At 45.2% G+C, this 21,082-nt stretch overlaps 1 protein-coding gene across 2 annotated transcripts in view; it reads right to left on the bottom strand.

The window, feature by feature from the left end:
- bace2 (beta-secretase 2) overlaps positions 1-18,653 on the bottom strand; it is a 77,914-nt gene extending 59,261 nt beyond the window's left edge. For both annotated transcript variants that reach the window (XM_070893865.1, XM_070893866.1), the window contains exons 1-2: positions 18,076-18,653; positions 8,433-8,521 (exon numbers count right to left, since the gene is read on the bottom strand). In XM_070893865.1, the coding sequence (XP_070749966.1) occupies positions 8,433-8,521; positions 18,076-18,339 (353 nt within the window). In that variant the 5' untranslated portion in view covers positions 18,340-18,653. The remainder of the gene's footprint in view (positions 1-8,432; positions 8,522-18,075) is intronic.
- Between the last annotated feature and the right edge of the window lie 2,429 nt (positions 18,654-21,082).

Here is a 21,082-nt window from a genome sequence, read left to right as displayed (position 1 = left end):
CTAAATGGCTTACCCCTTATCCTTAGACTGTGACCCCTGGTTCTGGACTTCCCCAACATTGGGAACATTCTTCCTGCATCTAACCTATCTAAACCCGTCAGAATTTTAAACGTTTCTATGAGGTCCCCTCTCATTCTTCTGAACTCCAGTGAATACAAGCCCAGTTGGTCCAGTCTTTCTTGATAGGTCAGTCCCACCATCCCGGGAATCAGTCTGGTGAATCTTCGCTGCACTCCCTCAACAGCAAGAATGTCCTTCCTCAAGTTAGGAGACCAAAACTGTACACAATACTCCAGGTGTGGCCTCACCAAGGCCCTGTACAACTGTAGCAACACCTCCCTGCCCCTGTACTCAAATCCCCTCGCTATGAAGGCCAACATGCCATTTGCTTTCTTAACCGCCTGCTGTACCTGCATGCCAACCTTCAATGACTGATGTACCATGACACCCAGGTCTCGTTGCACCTCCCCTTTTCCTAATCTGTCACCATTCAGGTAATAGTCTGTCTCTCTGTTTTTACCACCAAAGTGGATAACCTCACATTTATCCACATTATACTTCATCTGCCATGCATTTGCCCACTCACCTCACCTATCCAAGTCACTCTGCAGCCTCATAGCATCCTCCTCGCAGCTCACACTGCCACCCAACTTAGTGTCATCCGCAAATTTGGAGATACTACATTTAATTCCCTCGTCTAAATCATTAATGTACAATGTAAACAGCTGGGGCCCCAGCACAGAACCTTGCGGTACCCCACTAGTCACTGCCTGCCATTCTGAAAAGTACCCATTTACTCCTACTCTTTGCTTTCTGTCTGCCAACCAGTTCTCAATCCACGTCAGCACACTACCCCCAATCCCATGTGCTTTAACTTTGCACATTAATCTCTTGTGTGGGACCTTGTCGAAAGCCTTCTGAAAGTCCAAATATACCACATTAAATGGTTCTCCCTTGTCCATTTTACTGGAAACATCCTCAAAAAATTCCAGGATTTGTCAAGCATGATTTCCCTTTCACAAATCCATGCTGACTTGGACCTAGCATGTCACCTCTTTCCAAATGCGCTGCTATGACATCCTTAATAATTGATTCCATCATTTTACCCACTACTGAGGTCAGACTGACCGGTCTATAATTCCCTGTTTTCTCTCTCCCTCCTTTTTTAAAAAGTGGGGTTACATTGGCTACCCTCCACTCCATAGGAACTGATCCAGAGTCAATGGAATGTTGGAAAATGACTGTCAATGCATCCGTTATTTCCAAGACCACCTCCTTAAGTACTCTGGGATGCAGTCCATCAGGCCCTGGGGATTTATCGGCCTTCAATCCCATCAATTTCCCCAACACAATTTCCTGACTAATAAAGATTTCCCTCAGTTCCTCCTCCTTACAAGACCCTCTGACCCCTTTTATATCCGGAAGGTTGTTGGTGTCCTCCTTAGTGAATACCGAACCAAAGTACTTGTTCAATTGGTCTGCCATTTCTTTGTTCCCCATTATGACTTTCCCTGATTCTGACTGCAGGGGACCTACGTTTGTCTTTACTAACATTTTTCTCTTTACATATCTATTGAAACTTTTGCAATCCGCCTTAATGTTCCCTGCAAGCTTCTTCTCGTACTCCATTTTCCCTGCCCTAATCAAACCCTTTGTCCTCCTCTGCTGAGTTCTAAATTTCTCCCAGTCCCGGGTTCGCTGCTATTTCTGGCCAATTTGTATGCCACTTCCTTGGCTTTAATACTATCCCTGATTTCCCTTGATAGCCACGGTTGAGCCACCTTCCCTTTTTTATTTTTACGCCAGACAGGAATGTACAATTGTTGTAGTTCATCCATGCGGTCTCTAAATGTCTGCCATTGCCCATCCACAGTCAACCCCTTAAGTATCATTCGCCAATCTATCCTAGCCAATTCATGCCTCATACCTTCAAAGTTACCCTTCTTTAAGTTCTGGACCATGGTCTCTGAATTAACTGTTTCATTCTCCATCCTAACGCAGAATTCCACCATATTATGGTCACTCTTTCCCAAGGGGCCTCGCACAATGAGATTGCTAATTAATCCTCTCTCATTACACAACACCCAGTCTCAGATGGCCTCCCCCCTAGTTGGTTCCTCGACATATTGGTCTAGAAAACCATCCCTTATGCACTCCTCCATCGTATTGCTTCCAGTTTGGCTAGCCCAATCTATGTGCATATTAAAGTCACCCATTATTACTGCTGCACCTTTATTGCATGCACCCCTAATTTCCTGTTTGATGCCCTCCCCAACATCACTACTACTGTTTGGAGGTCTGTACACAACTCCCACTAACGTTTTTTGCCCTTTGGTGTTCTGCAGCTCTACCCATATAGATTCCACATCATCCAAGCTAATGTCTTTCCTAACTATTGCATTAATCTCCTCCTTAACCAGCAATGCTACCCCATCTCCTTTTCCTTTTATTCTATCCTTCCTGAATGTTGAATACCCCTGGATGTTGAGTTCCCAGCCCTGATCATCCTGGAGCCACATCCCCGTAATCCCAATCACATCATATTTGTTAACATCTGTTTGCACAGTTAATTCATCCACCTTATTGCGGATACTCCTTGCATTAAGACACAAAGCCTTCAGGCTTGTTTTTTTAACACCCTTTGTCCTTTTAGAATTTTGCTGTACAGTGGCCCTTTTTGTTCTTTGCCTTGGGTTTCTCTGCCCTCCACTTTTCCTCATCTCCTTTCTGTCTTTTGCTTTTGCCTCCTTTTTGTTTCCCTCTATCTCCCTGCATTGGTTCCCATCCCCCTGCCATATTAGTTTAACTCCTCCCCAACAGTACTAGCAAACAATCCCCCTAGGACATTGATTCCGGTCCTGCCCAGGTGCAGACCGTCTGGATTGTACTGGTCCCACCTCCCCCAGAATTTGAATCCCTCCCTGCTGCACCACTGCTCAAGCCACGTATTCATCTGCGCTATCCTGTGATTCCTACTCTGACTAGCACGTGGCACTGGTAGCAATCCCGAGATGACTACTTTTGAGGTCCTACTTTTTAATTTAGCTCCTAGCTCCTTAAATTCGTTTCGTAGGATCTCATCCCTTTTTTTACCTATGTCGTTGGTACCAATGTGCACCACGACAACTGGCTGTTCTCCCTCCCTTTTTAGAATGTCCTGCACCCGCTCAGAGACATCCTTGACCCTTGCACCAGGGAGGCAACATACCATCCTGGAGTCTCGGTTGCGGCCGCAGAAACGCCTATCTATTCCCCTCACAATTGAATCCCCTATCACTATCGCTCTCCCACTCTTTTTCCTGCCCTCCTGTGCAACAGAGCCAGCCACGGTGCCATGAACTTGGATGCTGCTGCCCTCCCCTGATGAGTCATCCCCCTCAACAGCACTCAAAGCGGTGTATCTGTTTTGCAGGGGGATGACCACAGGGGACCCCTGCACTACCTTCCTTGCACTACTCTTCCTGCTGGTCTTCCATTCCCTATCTTGCTGTGGACCCTTCTCCTGCGGTAAGACCAACTCGTTACACGTGCTACTCACGTCGTTCTCAGCATCGTGAATGCTCCAGAGTGAATCCACCCTCAGCTCCAATTCCGCAACGCAAAGGTTCTCTACCAACCTGCCCCTGCCACACAGCACTGGCCCCCGATTGTCAAAATCCACAACGAGGCCTTGGACAACGTGGACCATTTTCCATACCTCGGGAGCCTAGTGTCAACAAGGGCAGATATCGTCGTCGACGTCCAACACTGCCTTCAGTGTTCCAGTGCAGCCTTCGGTCACCCGAGGAAGAGTATTTGAAGACCAGGACCTCAAACCCGGCACCAAGCTCATGGTCTACAGAGCAGTAGTGACACCCGCCCTGCTATATGGCTCAGAGACAGCAGACAACTCAAAGCACTGGAGAAGTACCACCAACGCTGCCTCCGCAAGATCCTACAAATCCATTGGCAGAATAGACACACCGTCAGGCCAACATCCCCAGCATCGAAGCATTGACCATGCTTGATCAGCTCCGATGGATGGGCCACATCGTCCGCATGCCCGATACTAGATTCCCAAAACAAGCGCTCTACTCAGAGCTTGGACACGGCAAGCGAGCCCAAGGTGGGCAGAGAAATCGTTTCAAGAACACCCTCAAAGCCTCCTCGAAAAAATGCAACATCCCCACCAACACCTGGGAATCCCTGGCCCAAGACGGCTCAAAATGAAGGAGAAGCATCCGGGAAGGTGCCGAACACCTCGAGTCTCTTTGCCTGGAGCACGTGGAAGCCAATCGCAAACAGCGGAAGGAGCGCATGAAAACCCAAGTACCCCACCCACCCGTCCCTTCAACTACCGTCTGCCCCACCTGTGACAGAGACTGTAGGTCCCACATTGGACTCATCAGTCACCTGAGAATACATTAGTGTGCACTCCGAGGTACTGCCCAAGAAGATTATGTCCTTATACATGGCACAGATATGTTAGCATGCTCACTTTTAACAAATAACATGTAACTTAGGTATATTGCTTACTGGAGACTATTGGGAATCTGCACCACTTCACCCTGTCCCTTTCCCACAGTGGAAAATAGCACAAGTCAACAAAAAACAACTTTCATTTATATAGCGCCTTTAATGTCGTAAAACGCTACCAGATAAATCATCATAGGAAGTCCCTCGGAATTGAGGAAGACTTGCTTCCACTCTTAACATAAGTTCTTAGGTGGCTGAACAGTCCAATTCGAGAACCACTGTCCCCGTCACAGGTAGGACAGACAGTCGTTGAGGGAAGGGTGGGTGGGACTGGTTTGCCGCACGCTTTTTCCGCTGCCTGCGCTCGGCGACGAGATTCGAGGTGCTCAGCGCCCTCCTGGATGCACTTCCGCCACTTAGGGCGGTCTTTGGCCAGGGACTCCCAGGAAAGGTGTGTTTGAAGACCAGGCCCTCAAAACTGCCACCAAGCTCATGGTCTACAGCGCCGTAATAATACCGGCCTTCCTGTATGGTTCAGAAACATGGACCATGTACAGTAGACACCTTAAGTTGTTAGGGAAATAATGGAAGGCTATCTCTACCATCCATCAGAACAAATGCGACACAAGTCAAGCCGCAAAAAATGTTAAACAAGTGATCAATCTGAGTCGGTGCATAATTCCTATCAACTTGTCCCATTATAAATTCATATATCCACATTTATAATCAAAACTGTGTGCAAACTAGGAGAGCCACCAAGTGAAAACTAGGCTCGCCAAAACATTATATTTGTGTCACAGTTCCATGTTGATCAGAACTTGATATTTTTTCCAGAATGCACCTACTCAGAGGTCATAACCCTCATACATGAAGGGATAGGCGATGGCCTGGAGATCGTTAGATGTTCGGTCACCAGGGGAACCGAGGGCAGGGCAGGAAATGGAGTTGAGGTAGAAGATCAGCCATGATCTTTATTGAATGGCGGAGCGGGCTCGAGGAGCTGGACGGCTTGCTCCTGGCTCTTATTTCTTATGAGCACTCCCCTCAGTTATACAAACCCTTTGAAATGTCAGCCTTGGGTCAGTGGTAGCACTATCGCACTCTGAGCCACAAGATTGCATGTTTAAGCCCCACTCCAGAGACTTGAGTACATAATCTATGATGACACTTGAGTGCGCTACTGCGGGAGTCCTGCATTGTTCAAAGTGTCGTCATCATAATGAGACATTAAAACAGGCTGACATAAACCATCCCATGACACAATTTAAAGAGCAGGGGAGTTCTCCTGGTGTCCAGCTTTCCGTCTACAAACAGCATTAACACAGATCAACTGGTCATTTATCTTATTGCTGTAACTTCGATGGTATGAGACGTGAATTGGCTAGGATAGACTGGCAAATGACACTTAAAGGGTTGAGGGTAGATAGGCAACGGCAGACATTTAAAGATCACATGGATGAACTACAACAATTGTACATCACTGTCTGGCATAAAATTAAAACAGGCTCAACCGTGGCTGACAAGGGAAATTAGGGAATAGTGTTAAATCCAAGGAAGAGGCATATAAATTGGCCAGAAAAAGCAGCAAACCTGAGAACTGGGAGCAATTTAGAATTCAGCAGAGGAGGACAAAGGGTTTAATTAGGCAGGGGGGGGGGGGAGGGGATAATAGAGTATGAGTGTAAGCTTGCAGGGAACATAAAAACTCACTGCAAAAGCTTCTACAGATATGTGAAGAGAAAAAGATTAATGAAGACAAATGTAGGTCCCTTGCAGTCAGAATCAGGTGAATTCATAATGGGGAACAAGGAAATGGCAGACCAATTGAACAAATACTAGGGTTCTGTTTTCACTAAGGAAGACACGAATAATCTCCCGAAAATACTAGGGGACCGAGGGACTGAGGGACTGAGAAGGAGGAACTGAGGGAACTCCTTATTAGTCAGGAAATGGTGTTAGGGAAATTGATGGGATTGAAGGCCGATAAATCACCAGAGCCTGATAGTCTGCATCCCAGAGTACTTAAGGAAGTGGCCCTAGAAATAGTAGATGCATTGGTGGTCATTTTGCAACATTCCATGGACTCTGGATCAGTTCCTGTGGATTGAAGGGTAGCTAATGTAACCCCACTTTTTAAAAAAGGAGGGAGAGAGGAAACAGTGAACTATAGACTGGTTAGCCTGATATCGTTAGTGGGGAAAATGCTGGAATCAATTATTAAAGATGTAATAGCAGTGCATTAGGAAAGCAGTGACAGGATCGATCCAAGTCAGCATGAATTTATGAAAGGGAAATCATGCTTGACCAATCTTCTGGAATTTTTTGAGGATGTAACTAGTAGAGTGGACAAGGGAGAACCAGTGGATGTGGTGTATTTGGACTTTCAAAGGTTTTTGACAAGGTCCCACACGAGATTAGTGTGCAAAATTAAGGCATATGGTACTGGGGGTAATGTATTGATGTGGATAGAGAACTGGTTGGCAGACAGGAAGCAAAGAGTAGAATAAACAGGTCCTTTTCAGAATGGCAGGCAGTGACTAGTAGGATACCACAAGGTTCAGTGCTGGGACCCCAGCCATTTACAACATACATTAATGATTTAGACGAAAGAATTGAATGTAATATCTCCAAATTTGCAGATGACACTAAGCTGGGTGGCAGTGAGAGCTGTGAGGAGGATGCTAAGAGGCTTCAGGGTGACTTGGACAGGTTAGGTGAGTGGGCAAATACATGGTAGATGCAGTATAATGTGGATAAATGTGAGGTTATCCACTTTGGTGGCAAAAACAGGAAGGCAGATTATCTGAATGGTGACAGATTACTAAAAGGGGAGGTGCAACAAGACCTGGGTGTCATGGTACATCAGTCATTGAAAGTAGGCATGCAGGTACACCAGACAATAAAGAAAGCAAATGGCATGTTGGCCTTCATAGCTAGCGGATTTGAGTATAGGAGCAGGGAGGTCTTACTGCAGTTGTACAGGGCCTTGGTGAGACCACACCTTGAGTATTGTGTACAGTTTCGGTCTCCTAATCTGAGGAAGGACATTCTTGATATTGAGGGAGTGTAGCGAAGGTTCACCAGACTGATTCCCGAAATGGCAGGACTGACATATGAAGAAAGACTGGATCGACTAGGCTTATATTCACTGGAATTTAGAAGAATGAGAGGGGATCTCATAGAAACATCTAAAATTCTGATGGGATTGGACAGGTTAGATGCAGGAAGAATGTTCCCGATGTTGAGGAAGTCCAGAACTGTGGGTCACAGTCTAAGGATAAGGGGTAAGCCATCTAGGAGCGAGATGAGAAACTTTTTCACCCAGAGAATTGTGAACCTATGGAATTCTCCACCACAGAAAGTTGTTCAGTCCACTTCACTGGATATATTCAAAAGGGAGTTAGATGTGGCCCGTACGGCTAAAGGGATCAGGGGATTGGAGAGAAAGCAGGACTGGGGTACTGAAGTTGCATGATCAGCCATGATCATATTGAATGGCAGTACAGGCTCGAGGGGCCGAATGGTCTGTTACTGCACCTCGTTTATATGTTTCTATGTTTCTGGGACTTGCTATGCACAAATTGGCTGCTGTGTTGCTTACATAATAACTGGACATTGAGAGTGGCTAGAAAGTGCTTTGGGTCATCCTGAGGATGTGAAAGGTCTATATAACTGAAGGTTCGTTCGTTCTCTCTCTTTCACCACCCCCCGACCCCTCCTCACTATTTCTTTTCAACCTTGATTACATCAGTCACAGCTACTCAACGTGACTTATCTGTTTAAAAAAAAACATTGCTACAATGAGGCCGTTCATACGACTGGAGCAACAGCCTTATGATAGGCCTCCCATACAAGCTTTCTGACTTGACGAAATAGCCAAGTCTGAGCTCCCTCGTCCCCACTCCCCCCTCACGTTGCATGTAGTCCGCCTGCCTGCTCCGTCCCCCCTGCCTCCCGCCAGGCGTTTGTGTACTCACAGTTCTGGTTTGAAGTAGGTCACCATATCGCCATTCGGTGCAGCGGCCACTGCAAAATTACTGCTCCCCGTATCCACCAATATATTCATCTGTACATGAAGGAGACGCAGCAAACATTACAAAGGACTCCATTCATTGGAAGACAGAAAGCCAGAACAAGGCTCACACTGCCAAGCCTCAGCGCCTAGAAATACGTCTCAGGAGGTGGCGCTAAACAGGCGGTATCGAATCTGTCGCCCGTTATATGCAGCACCCGAGAGTGATTGAAATGAAACCAAATCTTAGGCGCTGCACCTAATGTGCGGCGGATCTGATGCCGTCCGTTTCGCACCTCCGCCCGAGACTTCTAGGCCTTACTTCCTTCAGGAGAGGAGGCAAGAAAATGAGAGAGAGAGACAGAGAGAGACAGAGACAGAGAGAGAGAGAGAGAGAGAGAGAGCGAGAGAGAGAGAGAGCGAGAGAGAGAGAGAGAGAGAGCGAGAGAGACAGACAGACTTTGGGGGTGGCGGGGGAAAACAGTGCCACGAGGAGCGACTGGGTTGGGGGGGGGGTGATGAGGAGAGACTGGGGAGGGGGGGGGATGAGGAGAGACTGGGGAGGGGGGGGGGGATGAGGAAAGACTGGGGAGGGGGGAGGGATGAGTATAGACTGGGAAGGGGGGAGGGATGAGTATAGACTGGGGGGGGGGGGAAGATGAGGAGGGAGCGGGGGGATGAGGAGATGAGGAGAGACTGGGGAGGGGGGGGTGGGGGGGGGGGGGAAGATGAGGAGAGACCTGGGGGGGGGGGGGTGGGGGATGAGGTGATGAGGAGAGACTGGTGAGTGTGTGGTTATTAAATTCGGTGACGCACTTGGGAATAAGTGCTGCATTCCTAACATGTTACATGGGGTTTGTGCTGGTTCAAGAAGACAACATCTATTAATGGCAGTGATTGAAGTTCAAAATATGGAATTAACCAACTAGAGTACTACAGCACTTTATATTTGTTGGCTGTCTGGTTGCATTGTGATTAATATTCTAATCACTTTTGTGGCCGTACAGCAGGTCACGCCACAGGAACGCCGCTGCTTGTGCAGCCATTGCTGTAGTGACATGAGGGATGGGCTAATACATTGAAAACTTTAAACTAATACAAATTGCACGGATATGCCTCTTTCAGCTCACCTTAGGCTTCTGTATTGTTTGTTGATGCATAACTGTGTAACAGTGACGTTTCTGAAGTGTTAATGCTTTATTATGCAGTTCTTTTGTATGCCAGTCATTTCTGACAAGTCGTTTATTTTTTTTATTATAAAATCAAGTTTGTACACGACAAACTAACAGCTTTTAATTAATTATATTGTAAACCAACTTGCTGAATGGGTATGTAAATGACAAATTAATTTCAACATAGATAAGTGTGAGGTGGAAAATAAGAGTGTAAATGGAGTCGAGGTGCAAAGGGATCTCGGTGTATAGACACAAATCATTAGAAGTACTAACAGGTTAAAAAAGCCATAAAAGTTCAAATAAAGCACTGGGGTTCATTTCTAGAGGAATAGAATTCAAAAGCAGAGAAGTTATGTTAAACTTATAAAAAACCTTATCAGATTCTTCCATGATTTGAGAGGTGGGGTGGCAATATGACATTACTGTATATATGCTTTTAAGTGGTTGCTGTTGTAATAATTGTTAAAGAAGGTTGCACTCAAAAAGAGTTCGTAGCCTGCTCTGTACAAAAACAAATTAGAGGGAACGTTGGTCAGGCATGGCTCAGTGTGTAGCACTCTCGCCTCAGGTCAGAAGGTTGTGGGTTCAAGTCCCACTCCAGGCCGACAGTGCTGAGAGAATGCTGCACTGTCGGAGGTGCCGTCTTTCAGATGAGACGATAAACTGATGCCCCGTCTGCTCTCTCTGGTGGATGTAAAAAACCCCATGGCATTATTTTGAAGAAGAGCAGTGGAGTTATCCCTGGTGTCCTGATCAATATTTATCCCTCAACCAACATCACTAAAAATTAGAGCCACACCCTTCAGGATTGATATTAGGAAACACTTCTAACACAGAAAGGGTGGTAGAAGTTTGGAACTCTCTTCGGCAAACAGCAATTGGTGCTAGAGCAGAGATTGACAACTTTTTGTTAATCCAAAGGTATTAAAGGGACATGGGTCAAAGGCAGGTTATATGGAGTTAGGTCGCAGATCAGCCACGTTATCATTGAATGGTGTTAACAGACTCGAAGGCTTGAATGGTCTAATCCTATTCCTGCTAAAAAACAGATTATCTAGATTATGCGGTTTGTGGGAGCTTGCTGAATGCAGATTGGCTGCCCCGTTTCCTACATTACAACAGTGATTACACGTCAAAAAAAGTACTTCATTGGTTGTAAAGCGCTTTGGAATGTTCTGTGGTAGTGAAAGGTGCTACATAAATGCAAGTCAGTCTTTCTTGCGAACGTACAAAAACTCTATAGTCTCATTCGATGGCCTTCAGAAATGCAGTAAATAGTCAATTAGTCCCTATTTCACCAAGCTCTGAAAATCTCTGACACAGGACACTCAGACGTGTAGTCAGACATGTAGCCTCTCTGGTAGACACTATATGGAAGAGTTATAGCTCAGTCCTTTTAAAGAAAAATGCTGTTATTTTTGTTCCTGGAATTACTTTTGCCAGCAGCTCCGGCTTAAATACTACGCAGAGAATAATTCCATTTGTAGGAGGCAAAGCAAGGGATGGGTTCTGTGAGGAGCTTTGTTAAAATCTAAGTCACATGGGAAATGCCCACGACCAACACTGCGGTCATGTGGAGCCCATGTGAGATACACTGACTGAAACTATGCCTTTATTCAGCCAACCCACCTTTTTTGAACAAGGAGCAACTGAAAGCTCAATTTAATTACATTCTGTAACTCTGCATGGACCAAAGGATGGTACAATACAGGGAGAACTGATAGAGGAGAAGGTGGAGTTGCAGACTGGAAATTTTAAACAAGCAATTCAGGCATGTGAACTAAAAGGTTCAGATGATTATGTGCAGATCATATTACTATATTTTAACAGACCACCCCCATCCACCATGTTGTTCAGGGTGAATCAGAGCTTACACTGTTGCAGGCTCATCTCTTATGTCCCAGTGCACATGATTAGGCATCGGAATCATTCAGCTTTAGTTAAACATATTTTATTCAACAACAAGTTACATTTATATAGCATCTTTAACATACAAAAAAAGCAGTAACAGGACATTTGGAAAAGCAAAATTTGGTCAAGCAGATTCAGCATGGATTTATGAAGGGAAGTCATATTTGACAAATTTGCTGGAATTCTTTGAGGATGTAACGAACAGGGTGGATAAAGGGGAACCAGTGGATGTGGTGTTTTTGGACTTCCAGAAGGCATTTGACAAGGTGCCACACAAAAGATTACTGCACAAGATAAAAGTTCACAGGGTTGGGGATAATATATTAGCATGGATAGAAGATTGGCTAACTAACAGAAAACAGAGTCGGGATAAATGGTTCATTCTCTGGTTGGCAATCAGTAATGAGTGGAGTGCCGCAGGGATCAGTGCTGGGACCCCAACTATTTACAATCTATATTAACGACTTGGAAGAAGGGACTGAGTGTAACGTAGCCAAGTTTGCTGATGATACAAAGATGGGAGGAAAAGCAATGTGTGAGGATGACATAAAAAAGCTGCAAAATGACAGACAGGCTAAGTGAGTGGGCAAAAATTTGGCAGATGGAGTATAATGTTGGAAAGTGTGAGGTCATGCACGTTGGCAGAAAAAAATCAAAGAGCAAGTTATTATTTAAATGGAGAAAGATTGCAAAGTGCTGCAGTACATTGGGACGTGGGGAGTACTTGTGCATGAAACACAAAAGGATAGTATGCAGGTATAGCAAGTGATCAGGAAGGCCAATGGAATCTTGGCCTTTATTGCAAAGGGGATGGAGTATAAAAGCAGGGAAGTCTTGTTATAGCTGTACAGAGTATTGGTGAGGCCACACCTGGAATATTGCATGCAGTTTTGGTTTCCATATTTAAGAAAGGATATGCTTGCTTTGGAAGCAGTTCAGAGGTTCACTAGGTTGATTCCAGGGATGAGGGGGTTGACTTATGATGAAAGGTTGAGTAGGTTGGGCCTCTACTCATTGGAATTCAGAAGAATGAGAGGTGATCTTATCGAAACGTATAAGATTTTGGAGGGGCTTGACAAGGTGGATGCAAAGAGGATGTTTCCACTGATAGGGGGAGACTAGAACTATAGGGCAAAATCTTAGAATAAGGGGCCGCCCATTTAGAACTGAGATGAGGAGAAATTTATTTTCAGAGGGCTGCAAATCTGTGGAATTCGCTGCCTCAGAGAGCTGTGGAAGCTGGGACATTAAATAAATTTAAGACAAAAATAGAGTTTCTTAAACGATAAGGGGATAAGGGGTTATGGGGAGTGGTTAGGGAAGTGGAGCTGAATCCATGATCAGATCAGCCATGATCTTATTGAATGGCGGAGCAGGCTCGAGGGGCATTATGGCCTACTCCTGCTGCTATTTCTTATGTTCTTATGTAAAACTTCGCAAGGCACTTCGCAGGAGCGTAATCAAACAAAATTTGACACCGAGCCACATAAAGAGGTAGGTTTTAAAGAGCATCTTAAAAGTAGGAGAAAGAAGTGGTGAGGCAGAAAGGTTTAGAGGAGGCATTCCACAGCTTAGGGCCTAGGCGGTTCAAATCCCCTTATGGATAGATGCTCAAGTTTACTCCTAATGTTCAAATGAGGTATTTTACTTGGAATGGAGGCGAGACTGATGGATCTATATTTTTTGTCATTGTTTTATCCCTTTTTTGGGGGGAGGCACTGGTCTGCTTTCAATCTACTGGTACCTCCAGTGTTTAATAACTCTCTCATAATGGTCATCAGTGCCTCAAAAATCTTATCCCTAGTGTTTTCAGCCATAAATACCATCTATTCCCAATGATTTGTTTATTTTGAGCACTTTCTTCCTTCTGTACAATTCTGTCAGGCCTTTCTACATTTAAAAAGGTGCTATATAAATGCAAGTTGTTGCTTTAGCCTGTCTAGAACTTCCAGCTCATTTATAATCTAAGCCTTCAATTTTACTTTGGCTATCTCTGGCAATTGCATACTTTCTCCATGTATTCACAAGGGGAGAGCCCTTCAGAAAATTGACTATCTTCTGCTCATCATCAGTTTTGCACGTGTTTACATTTCTCCCAGTGAATCCCTTTCTCTGTATCGGTGTGTGCAGGATTTATAAAACTTGTTTTTCTTCTTTCTATCTGTTTAATATGTCTGGTAATCTATTTTGGGTCATATTTGTGCAGTTTGAGTTAATTGGTTTTTGTATGTATTTATCCTGCATTTTCAGTACTATACCTTTAAACGTGTTCCACCACTCCTCTACTGTTGAACAATTTCCACCAACTTATTTCCTTTAGTCGTTCCTCATTCTTTTGAATTTCACCATTTTAAATTTATAATTCATCACTTCAAATTTCTCCTACCACTACATTAAATATCAAACTACTCCACCCAAGTGCTACATTTTAGAAAGCAATCATTTGGAGCAATGCAGAATGAGAAAGAAATGAGAAAAAAATATCCAGTTTGATTTTTCCTGCCTTTAGAAATCCTTCATTCCTTTCAGCACAAACTATTGGTTAGAACCTAACTGCAGCTCAAACTGAATATTGTGCATAAAATTAAAACTATTGTTTCAATTTCACCTCGATTACTAAAAGTGTTAATCCTATAACTTCTGAGGGAGAGTCCATTTTATTTGAGAGAGGGGGAGTGCGAATGTACAAAGAAAGTATTTCTCGCTCTATGTATTATAAGACGTTACTAGTTAAGTGATATTGTTGCAACATTGCTTATATGCAAGAATAGAATTTATCAGCATTAACCAAGAGTATGTTCAATATTTCTATGTTACAACAGCTGAGAGAGAACTGTCAAAAAAAAATGTTCATTTGTTAATATAACCAATGGTAGAAAATGCTGATCCAAATTCATCTTAAATGGAAATGTATGGCAAGTGATTTTTTACCAGAAGAGCCATTCCCCTGTTTGATCATAAGGGCATCCCAAGACCAGTGTTCCAGTGATGTACGTTAATATAGAGAAGATTACATTTGTATAACTGTCCTCACATAGCAAAGGAAGTTTAATAAGGGGAAGAAGAAAACGTGGAGCGTGAGCAGAAAAAAAGTTAGCAGGGTGGTTGGGGTAGGAGAAAGAATAGTCGAAAAGATAGGCCTTGAAGAGGCTTTTACGAGAAGTGCCTAAGTGTCGAGCTGAATGTTTCAAGGCGAGGGTGTGTCCGATCCTTTTCATCTCTGTGGGCTACACTGATTAGTCATCATCATAGGCAGTCCTTCGAAGTGAGGATGACTTGCTTCCACGCCAAAAACGAATGAGTTCACAAGTGTTTCAATGAAGGACCTAATATTCCAGGTCCCGAACTACATCTTGGAGGGTGGAAGATGCCTGTGCTTTGATTTTTTTTTTTTATAAACGTGTGGTGGCCGTTGTACACCAGCCACCACACAGGCTTGACAGAACCAGGCCTTGGTCTAGTGGCAAGGATTAACCAAGACGACTGGAGACCAGCTCTGCTGCATGGACCGAGCGCGCTCACATATCTGGGGCCCAGAAGAGGCGAGGGCCCAAGGGCAGCACGGGCCAACCCACACTGATTAGTACAACACCTTGAAAATGAATCAATGTTCTCAATTGACCTACATCTCAATCTATTGAGGCAAAAGATCTTGCGTTTTCTAAATTTTAGAGTTACTCACTAATAAGGCAGACAGCCAAGAACCTCCCAGACCCCCACAAAATCTAAACAGAACAAACCAGGAAAGAAGAAATCTACTGGGCCAGATTTTGCTGGAGCGGAGCAACTCACGGAGTGCCCAGTTAGTTAGACTTGTTCATGCACACTTGGGGTTTTCCCAAAAAATTTGCCCACAACGTTGCTGAAAGTGCAAGCTGATAACGGTGCAGCAAAGGCAACAGGGCATCTGGGACCGAAGTCTATCTCCCTAACCAATGAGGTTGATAGATTAAGAAATAAACAGAGGAAGGACTGAGAAGGAGGGCGAACTAGAGTGGGTGAATTCAATATCAAATCAGATACAGAAAAAGAAATAGAGGGAAAGATAGATTGGACTGAGAAAAAAAAAGAGACAAAGGAAAGTTAACAAAAATACATTAAATTTAAAATTTGACATCGTTAAAATCTCCTAAAGTAATTCACAACTTGAAGACATGAGACGCCACACTTACAATTGATCACTTTCTGGGCCAGAGAGGTTGTTTGGCAATCAACAATTATCATGTCATTAAAAGGGTACTTATGCAGTTAATTACTAGACTTAATTTGCTGTGGTGAATTTAATAGTCAATTAATGTGCAAATGGACCAAGTTCATGAAAATCACAGGTAGGTTGCTGTTTTCAGGAGGTTAAAGAAAGACTTGCATTTATAAGTGTAGTTATTGTTGTAATGTAGGAAACATGGCAGCCAATTTGCACAAAGCATCAGCATCATCATCATAGGCAGTCCCTCGGAATCGAGGAAGACTTGCTTCCACTCTAAAAATGAGTCCTTAGGTGGCTGAACAGTCCAATACAAGAACCGCAGTCCCTGTCACAGATCGTCGTTGAGGGAAAGGGTGGGTGGAACTGGTTTGCCGCACGTTCTTTCCGCTGCCTGAGCTTGATTTTTGCATGCTCTCAGCGATGAGACTTGAGGTGCTCAGCGCCATTGCGGATGCACTTCCTCCACTTAGGGCGGTCTTTGGCCACAAAGCAAGCTCTCACAAATGGCAATGTGATAATAACCAGATAATCTGTTTTTGTTAGGTTGATTGAGGGATAAATATTGGTCAGGACATCAGGAATAATCCCCCTGCTCCTCTTCGAAATAGTGCTACGGGATCTTTTACGTCCACCCGAGTTTAACATCTCAACCGAAAGATGGCACCTCCAACAGTGCAGCACTCCCTCAGCACTGCACTGGAGAGTCAGCCTAGATTTGTTGTGCTTAAGTCTCTGGAGTGGGACTTGAACCCACAACCTTCTGACTCCGAGGCAAGAGTGCCACCCACTGAGCCACAACTGGCACAGCTAATGGTGGAGAATGCAAATTGACCAGTAACTTGCAGCGATTCGCAATACACAGAGTATTTCTTCCTTGCCACAAGTTGTTGGCTGATTTGGACATTGGGCTAGATTATGCTGGAAAAAACAATGAATGCAAGTAGGACTGGCTTGCCTCGGCTTGGAGGGCCAGACTTCTAGGATGCAAGGGGCTATAAACTGAACTAGAGAAATTTACGGCACAGAATGAGGCTATTTGGCCCATCGTGTCCGTGCCAGCCGAGAAAGAGCTATCCAGCTTAATCCCACTTTCCATCTTGGTCCGTAGCCATGTAGGTTATGGCACTTCAAGTGCATATCCAAGTACTTTTAAAATGTTGAGGGTTTCTGCCTTTCAGACAATGAGTTGCAGAACCCCACCACCCTTCTACCAATTACTTTAAATCTATGCACCCTGGCTATTGATAGCTCTGTTAAGGGAAATAGATCATTTCTATCCACTCTCAATTTTAATGAAGGTTGTTATGCAGGTACAGCAGGCAGTTAAGAAAGCAAATGGCATGTTGGCCTTCATAGCGAGGGGATTTGAGTACAGGGCAGGGAGATGTTACTACAGTTGTACAGGGCCTTGGTGAGGCCATACCTGGAGTATTGTGTACAGTTTGGTCTCCTAACTTGAGGAAGGACATTCTTGCTATTGAGGGAGTGCAGCGAAGGTTCACCAGACTGATTCCTGGGATGGCAGGACTGACATATCACTGGGCTTGTATTCACTGGAGTTCAGAAGAACGAGAGGGGATCTCATAGAAATGTTTAAAATTCTGACGGGTTTAGACAGGTTAGATGCAGGAAGAATGTTCTCAATGTTGGGGAAGTCCAGAATCAGGGGTCACAGTCTAAGGATAAGGGGTAAGCCATTTAGGACCGAGATGAGGAGAAACTTCTTCACCCAGAGAGTGGTGAACCTGTGGAATTCTCTACCACAGAAAGTTGTTGAGGCCAATTCACTAAATATATTCAAAAAGGAGTTAGATGTAGTCCTTACTACTAGGGGGAATCAAGGGGTATGGCGAGAAAGCAGGAGTGGGGTACTGAAGTTGCATGTACAGCCATGAATTCATTGAATGGCGGTGCAGGCTCGAAGGGCCGAATGGCCTACTCCTGCACCTATTTTCTATGTTTCTATGTTTCTACATCTCAATCAAGTCTCCCCTCAGCCTACTCTGTTCCAAAGAAAACAACCCCAGCCTATCCAATCTTTCCTCACAGCTAAAATTCTCCAGTCCTGGCCACATCCTCATATATCTGCTGTGTACCCTTCTCCAGTGCAATCACATCGTTAAATTGGACACTCCTGTGTTAATAGAAGAGTTCCAGAGGGCAGGGGATTTAAACATTATATGTTGCCATGATTTAGGCTACCTTAAATCATAAACAAATAGGTTCACACTTTTTCCTGCTCTCTTTAGAACAAAAATCCTTTTGCTCTTTCAATAAAATCACCATTAAACTTGAATAAGTCGACCATTTCTCACCTTCTGTGCCGGCGTTCCCATCTGTATTTCTAGATAATAGCCTCTTCCCACATCTCCTTTCAGGTTATTGACCATATTCACAAAGCTGACTGCGCCGGCGGGCTGAGAGGCGAGGGAGATGCCGTGGACCAGCGACTCCCGCCTGTCCAGCAGCAACTCTCCCGAGCCATTGAAAGTGGAGGAGATCTTCAGAGGGAGCGAAAGGTATCCGGCTCGGCAGACCCCGAGCACCGAGAGCAGCACCAACCTCGCAAACAACTTCATTTCACCGGGGGTGGAAATACCGTCTCGTTCACTCCGCAGAAAGCTGCGCCACAAGACGGGCAACTTTGCTATTTCATCTTGAAAACCCGGGTTGAAATTGACTCATTACGGCATTAAAAAAAACTTGTTTCAAGTTGAGAGGTTTTAAAAACTTTTTCCTCTTTTTTTAAAACTAGACACTTTAAACTAATCGAAAGGAAATTCTGCTCCCTACCAAGTGTGGCAAATCGAAGCTTTCGAAGTAAACTTGTTCAAAGGCCCAGAAAGGACTTCCCAAACTTCACTTTAGACGGATGTGACGAGCCGCTGGAATGGGAAACTTTGCAAAAGTTATACAGAGTGCTGGACAGGCCCCTAGCGGATAATGTGCAGAGGTCTTTAACTCGCGGGGATTTGTTTTCTGTTCAGGAAGTGGGAGTGGGTGGAAATCTTTGCAACGATCAGTTTGAGGTCAGGACAAACTATTGGCAACCGCTGCATCAATGGGGTGGGGCGTGGAGCTCAGCTTCTGATAAAATAGTGCAGTTCCACTAATACAAAATAAATAAAAATATGTATAAACGTTTACATTCCAGAGGCTTTTTAAGTCCCGAGACATTTTGTGCAATAAGAGATTGTAGAAAGGAGACAGACCATTTAGATGTTACCCAAATGTTTCCCGTTTATCACAGTGTCAGCTTAGTTGGTAGCACATTTGCCTTTGAGCCAGAAGGTTGTGGATTCAAGTCCTACTCCAGGGAATTAAACGCAAAATAAATCTAGGCTGGCAGAGGTGCCGTCTATCAGATGAGACATTAAACCGAGGTCCCGTCTGCTCTCTCAAGTGGGAGAAAAGATCCATCACATGGCACTACTTTGAAGAAGAACAGGGGAGTTATGCCGGTGTTCCCTCAATTAACACAACAACAAAAAAACGATTATCTGGTCATTATCACAGTGCAAAGAGACACTCAGTTATTCAACCAGGAAACACCAGGACTGGTTTGATGAGAATGATCAGGAGATCCAAGAGCCAATAGATCGCAAGCGCAGGGCATTTCTGAGCCTTAAACAACAACCCAACGCGAGAGCGGCAAAGCAGCATCACAGACGGCTCAAGGCTAAGGTCCAACAAAAAGCCCGGGACTTTCTCAGCCTTTTGGCTAAGATCATGCGTAACTGACCTGACAGGGGAGTAACCATGACCCCAACGTGGTTCTCCCTGGATCGGGAAGGTGGTTCTCCTATGCTTTTTGGAAATAGGAGGTGGGTGGGGTGGCTTGACCCATCCACCTCCACCTCCACGGAGGTGTGTGGGGTTGCTGACCCATCCACCTCCATGGCACGAACCTGGTATTGCAGTACTTCCAGGAACGGTGCTTGGGCTCTAGGCCTTTTGGCTAAGAGCATTAGTGCAGGGTGATCCTTGATGTGTGCAAGGTGTTTGTGATCTGACAAAGAATTGGAAAGATTGGCTACGATTTAAAAATAAAAGCCCGGGACCTAAAGAACAGGTGGTGGATGGAGAAAGCACAGGAAATATAGCAGCTGGCCGACAGCCATGATGTGCGAGGATTCTTCATCGCAGTCAAGGCCACCTATGGGCCAAACACCCAAGGCCCCACCCCACTGCTGACCAAGAATGGGGAAACACTCATCAAGGACACCAAGGCAGTCAGGACCCGCTGAAAGGAGCACTTCGAAGATCTCCTCAATCGAGACTCTGCCTTTGACTCGAGTGTTCTCAACTCCATCCCGCAGCATATTACTCGCTACCACCTCAGTAAAACCCCAGCACTGCACGAGATAGAAAAATCCATAAGACAGCTTAAAAACAACAAGGCTATGGGTGTGGATGGAATCCCTGCTGAGGCATTGAAGTATGGCGTAGAGGCACTGCTGGCGCGAATACACAACCTCATCTCTCTCATCTAGAGGGATGAGAGTATGCCGGGGGATCTCAGAGATGCAGTGACCGTGACCATCTTTAAAAAAGGGGACAAGTCTGACTGCGGCAACTACAGAGGAATCTCCCTGCTATCAACCACTGGGAAAGTCGTCACTAGAGTCCTCCTCAACCGTCTTCTTCCCATGGCCGAGGAGCTCCTCCCGGAGTCACAGTGCGGATTTCGTCCCCTACGGGCCACAACGGAAATGATTTTTGCAGCGCGACAGCTGCAGGAAAAATGCAGGGAACAGCGCCAGCCCTTATACATGGCCTTCTTCGACCTTACAAAGGCCTTTGACACTGTCAACTGCGAGGGTCTAAGGACCGTCCTCCTCCATTTCGAATGCCCCCAAAAGTTCGTCACCATCCTCCGCCATGACATACAAGCCGTGATCCTTACCAACGGATCCATCAAAGACCCAATCCATATCCGGACCGGGGTCAAACAGGGCTGCGTCATTGTCCCAACCCTCTTCTCAATCTTTCTCGCCACCATGCTCCACCTCACAGTCAACAAGCTCCCCGCTGGAGTGGAACTAAACTACAGAACCAGTGGGAACCTGTTCAACCTGGGCCATCTCCAGGCCAGATCCAAGACCACCCCAACCTCTGTCGTCGAGCTACAGTACTTGGATGACGCCTGCGTCTGCGCACATACAGAGGCTGCACTCCAGGACATAATCGACATATTTACTGAGGCATACGAAAGCATGGGCCTTACGCTAAACATTCGTAAGACAAAGGTCCTCCACTAGCCTGTCCTCACCACACAGCACTGTCCCCCAGTCATCAAGATCCACGGCGTGGCCCTGGACA

Source organism: Pristiophorus japonicus, chromosome 11, assembly GCF_044704955.1.
Source record: "Pristiophorus japonicus isolate sPriJap1 chromosome 11, sPriJap1.hap1, whole genome shotgun sequence".
Classification (NCBI taxonomy): domain Eukaryota; kingdom Metazoa; phylum Chordata; class Chondrichthyes; family Pristiophoridae; genus Pristiophorus; species Pristiophorus japonicus.
Note: the sequence above shows the minus strand (reverse complement) of the source record. Positions and strands in the feature narration are given on the sequence as shown.